The sequence below is a fragment of the Fonticula alba genome, assembly GCF_000388065.1.
Source record: "Fonticula alba strain ATCC 38817 unplaced genomic scaffold supercont2.4, whole genome shotgun sequence".
NCBI classification, from domain to species: Eukaryota; order Rotosphaerida; family Fonticulaceae; genus Fonticula; species Fonticula alba.
Genome location: NW_009242974.1, coordinates 1323042 through 1333646, shown reverse-complemented (window position 1 = coordinate 1333646; position 10605 = coordinate 1323042). Strand labels below are relative to the sequence as shown.

At 69.8% G+C, this 10605-nt stretch overlaps 3 protein-coding genes and 1 non-coding gene across 4 annotated transcripts in view; 3 read left to right on the top strand and 1 right to left on the bottom strand.

Moving 5' to 3' along the window:
• Nucleotides 1-2046, top strand: H696_02824 (hypothetical protein). Its single transcript, XM_009496723.1, has 4 exons — nucleotides 1-397; nucleotides 575-780; nucleotides 895-1141; nucleotides 1243-2046. Exons 1-4 carry the CDS (start codon nucleotides 70-72, stop codon nucleotides 2031-2033), a joined length of 1572 nt encoding a protein of 523 aa, XP_009494998.1. The 5' UTR covers nucleotides 1-69; the 3' UTR covers nucleotides 2034-2046.
• A 369-nt stretch (nucleotides 2047-2415) lies between these two features.
• Nucleotides 2416-5355, bottom strand: H696_02823 (hypothetical protein). Its single transcript, XM_009496722.1, has 5 exons — nucleotides 4946-5355; nucleotides 4587-4793; nucleotides 4000-4413; nucleotides 3301-3900; nucleotides 2416-3145 (listed from the first exon to the last, which is right to left on the bottom strand). The coding sequence occupies exons 1-5, from the start codon at nucleotides 5300-5302 to the stop codon at nucleotides 2513-2515; spliced, it is 2211 nt and encodes a 736-aa protein (XP_009494997.1). The 5' UTR covers nucleotides 5303-5355; the 3' UTR covers nucleotides 2416-2512.
• Nucleotides 5356-5635: 280 nt separating this feature from the next.
• On the top strand, nucleotides 5636-5708 carry H696_02822. The gene has a single exon. It is a non-coding gene; the product is annotated as a tRNA-Lys (tRNA).
• Nucleotides 5709-6923: 1215 nt separating this feature from the next.
• H696_02821 (serine/threonine protein kinase) overlaps nucleotides 6924-10605 on the top strand; it is a 5225-nt gene continuing 1543 nt past the window's right edge. The window contains exons 1-2 of the mRNA XM_009496721.1: nucleotides 6924-10254; nucleotides 10425-10586. Of these exons, the coding sequence (XP_009494996.1) occupies nucleotides 6969-10254; nucleotides 10425-10586 (3448 nt within the window). The 5' untranslated portion in view covers nucleotides 6924-6968. The remainder of the gene's footprint in view (nucleotides 10255-10424; nucleotides 10587-10605) is intronic.

The window sequence follows — 10605 nt, the reverse complement described above, 5'->3', positions numbered from 1 at the left end:
CCCCTCTTACTGCTGTTCGCTCCTCCTCCCAGCAGCCTCCGGCCCGTGGGAGTGGCCAACCGCGCCAGCATGGATTGGTTCTACAACAGCCTGGCTGCGATTGCCTCGTCGATCGGGTCACATCTGACTCCGGACCTGGCGGACGTTGACTTTGCGGTGGACATCGCGGATGTTGATCCCTTTCGCGCAGCTTCCATGGCCGAGCTCAAGCCGGCGGCCCCGCTGCCCGGCCATGGCGGCTCCTCCGTCGGGTGTGTTCGCTGTGGCGGGCCCTTGAATGCCGGCGCGGGCCTTGCCAGCTCCTCGCCCACGACCGACCGGTGCCAGTCACCGCGGCAGCCCTCGCCCAATGTCCGCTCAGTGGAGGATGTAGCGCGTTTCATCCTGGACAACGACTGTGCGCCCGATCCCCTTGCCCTCCTCTCTCTCTCTCCCTCCCTCCCTCCCTCTCTCTCTTGGCCCCCTCTTCCCCTTCCACAGGAGGCGCCCTGGCCGCTTGGCAGACCATGCCTGACCCCTGTCCGTGACTGCCTCTCCCCCTCCCCCCCCCTCGCTCCCCCTCCCTACCCACAAGGCCGGCGCATCCTTGTTCTCTCCGGAGCCGGACTCAGCACGGCGGCTGGCGTGCCGGACTTCCGGTCCGCACAGACCGGCCTCTACGCCCAGTTGACTGCCCGCGGTGTCTCCCAGCCTGAGCGTGTCTTTGATGCCTCCTTCTTCCGCAAGGCACCCGAGGCTCTCTACACCTTGGCAGGGGCCATCCTGTCCGAGAGTGTCAAGGTGCGTCTCGGTGTTCTGCCCCATGTCCCCCCCCCCTCCCCCCCCCCGCCTGCTACTTCGGCCCTCTGGCGGCTCGGCCGAAACGCCCATGTTGACTCCCGCCCGCGCCATCAGCCCACCTTCGCACATTGCTTCATCCGCGCGCTGGCCGATTCAGGGCGCTTGCTTCGGAATTATACCCAAAACATCGATGGCCTCGAACGCCAAGTGGGCCTGACGCCGGCGCCTGCCACCGGCACCGACGCTTCCCCCTCCTCCTCTTCAGATTTCAACCTCATCGAGGCGCACGGCAGCCTCCACTCGCCGACCGTGTGCAAAAATACGGCCTGCAATTTTGTCGTGCCCCCGGAGCAAATGCATAGTGCGTGCGACACGCCGGTCGCCCGGATCCCCTCCCCTCCCTCCTCGCCCAACGCCGATGGCCCCTCTCTTAAACTGACCCGCCCCCCCCCCCCCCCCCAGAGCAACTTCTCACGGGGGCCCTGCTCCATTGTCCCGGATGCGGATCGGTTGTCCAGCCGCCGATCGTGCTCTTCGGCCAGGCACTGCCTCTGACCTTCTTGCAATGTGCCACGGCGGATCTCCCCCAAACCGACCTGGTCATCATCCTGGGCTCCCGCCTGCAGGTGGCCCCCTTTTCCTCTTTGGCATCCTGCATCCCGGGGCACGTGCCGCGGGTGATCGTCGACGCCGATGCCGCCACCCTGGCCGGGCGGCATTTCCATGTGGAGCATGGCGCCTGCCGAGCGGACGATCGCCGGTGCGACCGGTGTGACCAGTGCGCTCGCACCGACCTCCTGACCGATTGGATGGCCGCCTCGGCGCCGCGATTCTGCTTCGACAACGGGCGCGATGTGCTGCTGGGCATGACCTGCGATGAGGCCACTCGGGCTCTGGCCCGGGCTCTCGGGATCGAGGCTTTGGCCGATGCTCACTTCCAAAACTTCCACCCGGGCCCGGCCCCGGCGGCGGCCCCTGTCGCAGCTGCAGCCGCGGCCGCTGCCAGTGCTGTGTCCCCTGACCAGGATGCTCCCACCCCGCTGGAGAGCGGGAGTCCGGAGGCGGCCCCCACAGCAGGCGACCCGCTGGGCGCATCGTTGTCAACGGTCGCTCGTGCCTTGTGCCAGGTGTCCCTCGGCCACTCGACCGCCAGCAGCCGGTCGTCGATACGCACCACTGGCGATGCCCCGGCCGGGAGAGCCGAGCCGAGCCCCCCCGCCACGGCCACCGCCGCCCCCCCTGGGTCGACCTGATGGCCCCCCCCCCTTCTGGCAAGAGGAGCGAGGGAGCAGAGGACCGGAGAAGCCGGCCAAAATGGCCTCCCGCGCTCCCTCTCTCCTGTTGCCGATATGCCCGTCCTTGTGTCCTGCTCTCCATGTACCCCTTGTTGCAGCGAAGCATGGGGGGTGGCCCCAAAAGAAAATACACCTTCACATGTGTGCTCCTCCCCTCTCCCTCTCCCTTTTCCTCTCCCTTTTCCCCTCCCTCTCCCTTTTCCTCTCCCCTTTCCTCTCCCTCTCACTTTTCCTCTCCCTCTCCCTGACGGATCGCACTGCATTTCCTTCTCGCCAGTTTCCTTCCTCCCTCGCATGAGTAACGGAGCCAGGCGACACACCGGCCGAGGATGATGGGGGGTGGGGCGGGTGCTTTCACATGTATTTTGTCTGCTTTTTTTTGGTTGGCATGTGCCCTGTGCATGTGCCGGGGCTGTTGCTCGTCCGCAGGGCGACGATCATGCATCGGGGGCCGGGGTGGTGACCGGATCGCGCTGGGCCCGGCGCGGTGTTTGCAAATTCGGGAAGAATGCCCCGCCAATCGGCACCGCGTACGACGGGCACACGGCCCGGTTGGCAGCCCGACCGAGGGCCGCTTCAAATTGCGTCTGGTCCCCGGGCGGAACATCGTCCTTCTTTAGCTGGGCCAAGATCTGCTTGCTGCGCCGGCCCTCATAGGACCACAGGTCGCGCCAGTAGTTGTTGACCATGGCCTGGCGCGATTGCAGAAGCTGGCGCATGGTGCGCCAGGTGGACAATTCCGTCTGGACAATGGTCCGAGCATCGGCATTCTGCTCATTTAGCAGGTCCTCCAGCCCAGGCACATGGAAGGAGGTGTCCCTCAGGGCAGCCAACGGGTCGCGCGTTGTTCCCCAGAGGGTGTTCAAATGCTCCGAGCCCAGGTCCACGGCCCGGGCGTTGAGCCGGTAGGTGGGGTCGGTTTCGGCCAGCTCGGCTTCCAGGTCGCCGGCGTCGCGCGTGGTCCCCGGAGGGGGGACCGGCTGCCGGAGGACCTCCTGGCCCAGGGCGAAGGCCACCGCCGGAGTGGCAGGCAGCTCCACCGGCGGGCAATTGTTGTTTTTCCATTGGATCTGATGTGTCGGAGTGGCCGAGCCCCGCGGCGGGGGCGGCGGGGGGGGGGGGGGTCGGTCAGAGGGGGGCACAGAAAGGCCAAGAGGAAAGGGGGAAAGGAAACCCACCCGCCGGCCCGCCCGCTGGAGCGAGCCGAAGGGGTGTGATTGCATACCCAGTGTTGCTCGTTGAATGTCAGGTGCTCGAGCAGGGTCCCGAGGTTCGGCATGGCCGGCCCCTCATCGGTCTCGAGGATGGCGTGAATGCGGCTGGTTAGCTCCGCGGCCAGGTCCGCATGCTCGGATGTCAGACTCAGCCGGACGACCATGGCCCGGTTGATGTGCGAGGGGGCCTTGACCGGGGCCGGGCCGTCGGCGGAGGTGCCTTCGGCCTCGGGGCCGGCCGACCGGGCGGCAGGGCACAGCGCCAGCACGGAGTCCAGGAACACCAGGGCCTGGATGAAGAACTGCAAACGGAAGTCCGCATTGCTAGCCTGCAGGGGGAACAAATGCGGCAGGAGGATGAACCGCGGGGCCAGATGCCAGCTGGGGAGGATGCCGGACGCGCGTTCGGCCTCGCTGGCAAGTCGACTGGCCCGAGGCTCGGGGTCGGGGCTGCCGGGCATCTGGCCGTCGCGCGACGGGTCCTCGGAGATCAGGCGTCGGGCGGCGGTGATGAAGTCCGCCACGCTGTGCACCCGTGCCGGGCGCCGGATTGCGCTCTCGTCATTGGTGGTGGTTTGGTAGTGGAAGAAGCCGAGGATCGTGCGGATATTCTGCCACACAAAGAGGACCGATCAGTAAGGGAGTGAGGCCCGGTGGGGGAGGCGCCGGCCCGAGGCCGCGTGTTCGTGTGGAGAAACGGCCCAGCGCACCATGAGCTCACTGAGGATGCCAGATGCCGTGAGTTGCCGCAGCGACTGGGAAAAGGCGGCTTGCACCGAGCAGAAGGCCGCAAACGCCTGGTCGGCGCTGACAAAGGGGGCGGCCGGGCTGGAGCCGGACCCACGGCCGGCGACCGAGCCGCGGCCGCCCTCATTCGGACCCCCCACAGGGTCCCACTCGGCCGGGCCCTTGTAGGAGGGGGTCGGGCGCTCGGGACGCTCCGCCGGCCCGGGGACCGGGGTGTCGCCCCGGAAGTAGGCCCCATGGTGGTTGGTGCCGGAGCGCTCGTGCAGCGGCAAGAAGCGCGATGCCAGCAGGCGAATGCGCACGGAGAAGTCCGGCCCAGCGGGCCGCCGAATCAGATCATTGATCATGCGCAGGAGAATGAGGATGGTCGGCTCGGGCTACGGTGGGCGGCCCCCGACCGAGGAGCGCGCGAAGCAAGGGGGAGGGGGGATGGCCGTGTGTTGAATGCATGTGTGAGTGGGCAGCCGGGCGGCGAAGGAGGCATGCCCGCCGGTGGCCGAGCGGCACATGCAGCCGGCCGTGAGGCCGGCTCAAGGGGAGCCCCTCGCACCTTGATGTTCTTCTGGCGAAAGTCGAAGGCATCCTGCCGGGCTTCGAGCCAGCCGAAGGTCCTCTCGGCGGCCGATAGGCTGAGCATGGCCATCAGTTCGGCTGCCAGGGCCAGGGGCAGGTCGTAGGCCGCGCGGCCGGACTCGGCAATCAGCAAGGCCACATCCAGGTAGGCGGTAGCCAGGAACGGGGCGCCGGGGCTGGCGCGCTGGCTCGTCGGCGATGTTAAGTCAGTCTTGGGGGAGCCAGGCCGGGGGTGAAGGGGGGGGGGGGGGAGCGGCGGGCGAGGGCGTCTGCTGGAAAGGGCAAAAAAAACAAACAAACAACATGCCGGCATCGAGGGGCAGCAGGCCGACGGACCACAGCTTCATTTAGAAGCCGGCGCAAAGCCAGCTCCAGCAGGCGCTTCTGCCGGTCGTCGGCCGCCGGGCCCGAGGGGAGGTCGGCCGCCTCGGTCGAGGCGCGCCACTTCTCGGCCAGCTCGGCGAGCGGCGGCCATACATCGCGCCGCGAGCTGGCACCAGGGCCAGCCGCCAAGCGCGCGGCCCTCTCCCCCAGGCCGGGGTAGCTGCCGGCGACCCAGCGCCGGAGAAGGCCCTCAATGTGGGCCGTCTGGTCGAGCCGGCGTTTGGGCCGGTGGGCGTGAGAGGGATCGGCATCGGGGCCAGGAGCGCGTGTGCGCTTCCTCCCCTCCGGCGCTTGACCGTCGTGCGGCATGTGGGGACAAGAGGAGGAAGGCGATGGGGGGAGCGTGGGGGGAGGGGGGGGAGGGCGGGAGGAAAGGTGCCGAGAGAGGGAGAGGAGCAAACGGGAGAGGGGGGGGGGTGGAAAAAAAAGAGGCGAGAAGGGGCTGGAGCAACGGAGGCAGGTGACGTCAGGTGAGGGGTGGAACGGGAGGGAGCCGTGCAGGCCGATGAATCCGCCCGGTGCCCGGTGTGCGTGTGTGTGTGGCTGGCCCATCGTAGTGGACGTGCAACCGCCGCTGTGCCTGCAAAGACCGGGGCCAAAACGCCAGGAATATATTCAACTTCGACCTGGTCGCCTCCGAATGCCTGTTTAGCTCAGTTGGTAGAGCATGGGACTCTTAATCCCAGGGTCGTGGGTTCGAGCCCCACAGTGGGCTTCTCTTTTTTGGCTTCCCTCGCAAGCGGGGCAAATCCCAACGCACGTCGGCCGAGAGAGGGCGAGAGACGTGCGTGGGCGCGTCTGAGCCCTCACCCCCGGGGCGTTGGTGGCACACGCTGGCGGCGAGGGGGGGGGGGGGGGGGGGGGGGGGGGGGGGGGCACGAGGCGTCGGTGGAACCGAGACAACACCGGCGTCCGGGGCGCGCGTGTTCTGGAGAATGTGCAACCGGCATGTCTGCCCCCCCTGGGGGCCGCCTACGAAGGGAGATGAGTTGCTTAATGGGCTCCGACGCGGGGCCGGGTGTGGCCCCCCCCCACGCCCCCCCGGCCCCAGCGGCGGCGGCGGCGGCGGCAGCGGGCCAGCTGCACACGGGCATGGACGCGCACACACCACACACACGTTCATATTTACACACACCGGGCTCCGGGGATCGCACCTTGCCGGGAAGCGCGGCGTCGGCTGCGGGAAAAAAGAAGGCTGGCGAGCTAGCCAGGGGGGGGGGGGGGGGGGCCGGGGAGCCGCCTCGCATCCCGGGCGCAGGCGGGGCGTACAACGGAGGGGCTTCCCCGCCGAACGCGCCCCGCCCCCGTTTCGGCGGCCTAATGGAGCCAATGCGCTCCAGCCCGACCTCCGCCCGGGGCCTGGCGGCTTGACCCGGTCCCTGGGTGGATTCTAGCCGGTGGTTTTGACCATCTGCGTCCTCTTCGCGTAAAATGGCCGCAGACCTGGCCACACACTCCCCCGGGGGGGGGGGGCGGGCCCCATTTAGACGTCCTCTCTCCCAGGCATCGAGGGGAGCCGCCGGCTGCCGGCCCGTGTTCGCCGGCCGGTCCACGCTGGGCGCGATCGTGCAGCCGGGGGGGGGGGGGGGGGGGGGTTTTTTTTTTATGGGGCGGGGGGGGCCCCCCGATCCCGCGTCGTCCCCCCCCCCCCCCCCCCCCCCCGGGAAAGGCCCCCCCCTCCCCCCCCCCCCCCCCCCCCCCGGCCCTCTTGGGCAGGCACCCCAGACTACCGGGGGCGACAGGCCCCCCCGAGGACACCCGTCTCCTGCCCTCACGCCCTTCTCCCTTCTCTGCCCCCTCCCCCCCTCCCCCCCCCCCGTGTCCCCTCTCTGTGCTACTTTCTTGCCAACATGCATGCTCGGATAGTCCCCCTCTACTGAGACTTGCCGATCCCTCCCACACACTTTCCCCTACCCCCCCCCCCATGTGTGGTGTTTTTTTTCCTTCCCTTCCTTTTCTCCTTCCAGCTCCCACCATGGCTGCGGTAAGACCTCACCCGGTGGCGGGCCCTCCCCCGTCACTGGCCCGGCTCTTGGCCACAGCCCTGCTGCTCTTGCACATGGTTCTCGGGGCCACCGCCTCCCTGGGCGGCCCCCCCTCGGGCGCGCCGTCGCCCAGCGCCACGGCCATGGCGGCCTCCTCCGGAGCAGGCCCTGGCCGGCTGCCGGGACTTGCCCGTCGGCTTGCCACCACCGATTGCGATCCCACGTGCAGTTCCTGCTTTGCCCCGGGGCCCGGCAATTGCCATGCCTGCCTGGCCACGGCCGCTGAGCATGTGCTCTTCGAGAGCGACTGCGTGAGCGTCTGCCCGCCGGGCTTTGCTGCCGCCCCGGGCTCTGGCATCTGCCTGCCCTGCCGGGCCACCTGCGCCACCTGTGCGCCGGATGGCCAGTGCACCGACTGCCCGGCTGGGCGCACGCTGGAGGCCACCGGCGCCTGCTCCCCGGATGGCGGCTGCCCGGCCGGGACCTTCTCCCAGGGGGAGGGATCTCCCGCCTGTGCATCCTGCCACTCCAGCTGCCTCGAATGTGCCGGCCCCCTGGCCACCGAGTGCCTGCAGTGCCGGCAGGGCGATCTGTTCATGCCGGCCGGGGAGGCCGGCTCCTGCCGGTCCCCCTGTCCATCCGGCCAATTCCCCCTTCTGCACATGGACACCAACGGCCCGGAGTACCGGTGCCATGCCTGTGCCGCGGGCTGCCACACCTGTCGCAGCTCCACCGCCTGCGCCACCTGTGCCCCGGGGCTCCGTCTCACCGAGGCCGGTGCCTGCCGCGCGCCGGCCTCCTGCCCGGACGGCTTCCTCAATGCCGGCGACGAGGGCGACTGCCAGCCCTGTGATGATGCCTGCGCCACCTGCCACGGCCCCAGCTCGGCCGATTGCATTACCTGCCCGGCCGACCACCTCCTCTTCCAGGGCACCTGCCTGTCCGCCTGCCCGGAGGGCAGCTTCCCCCAGGCCGGCCGGTGCCAGCCCTGCCACCGGTCCTGCCTGAGGTGTGATGGCCCGGATAGCACCAACTGCACGGCTTGCATGGGGGCCGGGGCCCCGGCCCCCAATGGGTCCGGCCCCTGCCTGGCCCCATGTGCCAATGGGCAGTTCTCCGATGCCGGGGCCTGTCGGGCCTGTGACGCCTCTTGTGCCGCGTGCGCCGGGCCCGGGGCTGCCGACTGCACGGCCTGCCACCCGGATCGCCTCCTCCGGGAGGGCCGCTGTGAGGCCCTCTGCCCGGTGGGCTTCTTCGCGGACCTGTCGCCGGCCACCGGGCCCCGGTGTGCCCCGGCTCATCCGAGCTGTGTCCATGCCACCGGCCCCGGTGCCGATGCCTGTACCGCCTGCGATGTGGGGCTCCTCCGCGCGGATGGCCTTTGCCAGCCCGCCTGCCCGGCCGGGTCCTTCCCATCCGAGGCGGTCAGCTGGCTCGGCTCGTCGGAGGGGGTGTGCGCCCTGTGCTCCACGGGCTGTGCCTCCTGCTCCGACATCGACGTGTGCCGGGCCTGCATCGCGGGCTTCGTCCTCCGCGAGCACCAGTCCTCCGGGCAGGTCACCTGCACGGATGACTGTGGCTCCGGGCACTTCGCCGACCATGCCAATGGGCGCTGTGCCGCGTGCCATGGCTCCTGCGCCAAGTGCTCCGGCCCGGGCACCTGCGACACATGTGCCCCGGGCCTGGTGTTTGTGCACTCGGCGCCGGCCCTTTGCACGGACCAATGCGGCGCCGGCCGCTTTGCCAATCTCTCGGCCGGCGTGTGTCAGTCCTGCGCGGCGAATTGCGCCGCATGCGCCGGCACGGCCGCCACCTGCACCGCCTGCCCGGCTGGCAAGTTCCTCGACCCGCGCACCGACGGGTGTGTGGAGGATTGCGGGAGCTCGCGCTTTGGCGATGCCACCACCGGCAGCTGTGCCGCCTGCCTCGCCGGCTGCGGCACCTGCAATGACGCCACCTCCTGCGAGGCTTGCCTCCCGGGGCTGGTGCTCGACCAGCAGGACGGCGTCACTGCCTGCTCCTCCGACTGTGCCCCAGGGCACTTCATCAATCTGGAGGCGGGCCTCTGCCAGCCGTGTGACACATCGTGTGCCTCGTGCTACGGCAATGCCGCCGCCTGCACCGGCTGCCCGAGTGGCCGCTTCCTCGACCCGGTTGATGACACTTGCGTCGAGGACTGCGGCAGTGGGCGCTTCGCCGACCTTGCCGCCCGGCGTTGCGCCGCTTGCGCCCTGGAGTGCGCCCAGTGTGCTGACAGCGCGACCGCCTGCACCGCCTGCGCTCCCGGGTTCCGGCCCACTGGGGCCGGGTGCACGGCCTGCCCGGCCGGCTGTGCGGCTTGCTCCGGCTCCGCCGGCTGCGATGCCTGCCTCAATGGGTTCTGGCTTGACCCCGGGACGGGCTCCTGCGTTGTGCGGTGTCCCGATGGTCTCTATGCCGATGTCAGCACCGGGGTCTGTGGCCCCTGCCATGAATCGTGCGCCGCGTGTGATGGCCCCGCTGCCGGGGATTGCATCGTCTGTCCGGCCGGCCGGTTCCTCTGGCAGGGGGCCTGCTTGGCCAGCTGCCCGGCCGGGTCCTTTGCACAGGCCGATGCCTGCCAGGCTTGCCATGGCTCCTGCGTGACTTGTGCCGGCCCGGCCGACAACCAATGCACCGGCTGCCCCCCGGGGCATTCCCTCTGGCAGGGCGCCTGCTCGGGGATCTGCCCGGATGGCTTCTTCCTGGAGCCGGCCACCGGCGCCTGTGTCGGGTGTGACGCCGCCTGCTCGGCTTGCGTGGGTCCCCAGGCGGACCAGTGCACCGCCTGCCCGTCGGCGGATGAGTGGCTGGTCACCGATCAAACCCGCTGCACGGCCGACCCCTGCGCGGTGGGCTACGCGGCCCTGCATCGGCCCCGGGCCGCTGGGGCCCCCGACCAGGCCCTTTGCCTGCCATGCATGGTGGACGGCTGTGCCGTGTGCGATGAAGCCGCCGCCGAGGCGGCCCCCCCGGGGACGCCGGCCTGCGAGCCGGCGGCCGACCATCCCCGTGGCTTCGCATGCACCCAGGTGCCCAAGTGCGACCGTTGCCAGGCTGGGCTTGCCTTGCTGAGCGCCGCCACCGGGGGCCACCGTTGTGTGGAGGCCTGTCCGGATGGGTTTTACCTGAGCCCGGCCGGGGAAGCGACCCCGGCCCAGTGTGCCCCCTGCGCCGGGGCCTGCCTTCTTTGTGATGGTCCCTCATCGGAGGACTGCATCGATGATTCGTCGGCCGCCCCGCCGCCGGCCAACCGCAGTGCGTGGGCCACCTGTGATGCCCTGTGTCCCAGCCGCTGCCGCGGCCAATCCCCCCCCCCCCCCCCCCTGCACATCCCTCTGCCTGCTCCCATCCTCACCCTCCCCATCCTGCGCCTGCTCCGGCACCCTTCTCATGGGGTGTCCCCTTCTGCTGTGCACGCACGCCAGCCATCGGTGTGGGCGTCGGCGTCGGCGTCGGCGTGACCATTCTTCTGGTGGGCCTGCTTCTGGTGGGATTGCTGCTTTACCGGCGACGCCAGCAGGATCCCACCCGGTCCAAGGCCGGCCTCGAGGGCAATCTCGGCCTGACTCCACTCAACACCTTTTCCGGTAGGCCCCTTTCGCCCGG

What these genes read in the sequence shown, in the direction of transcription:
- H696_02823 (XM_009496722.1), bottom strand. Translation starts at nt 5,302, where the DNA reads ATGCCGCACGACGGTCAAGCGCCGGAGGGGAGGAAGCGCACACGCGCT. An exon ending in GGCTTCTAAATGAAGCTGTG is followed by an intron (nt 4,794 to 4,945) that starts GTCCGTCGGCCT and finishes CCGACGAGCCAG; the next exon opens with CGCGCCAGCCCCGGCGCCCC. An exon ending in CATTCAACGAGCAACACTGG is followed by an intron (nt 3,146 to 3,300) that starts GTATGCAATCAC and finishes CCGACACATCAG; the next exon opens with ATCCAATGGAAAAACAACAA.
- H696_02824 (XM_009496723.1), top strand. Translation starts at nt 70, where the DNA reads ATGGATTGGTTCTACAACAGCCTGGCTGCGATTGCCTCGTCGATCGGG. An exon ending in TCCTGTCCGAGAGTGTCAAG is followed by an intron (nt 781 to 894) that starts GTGCGTCTCGGT and finishes CCGCGCCATCAG; the next exon opens with CCCACCTTCGCACATTGCTT. An exon ending in GCCCCCGGAGCAAATGCATA is followed by an intron (nt 1,142 to 1,242) that starts GTGCGTGCGACA and finishes CCCCCCCCCCAG; the next exon opens with AGCAACTTCTCACGGGGGCC.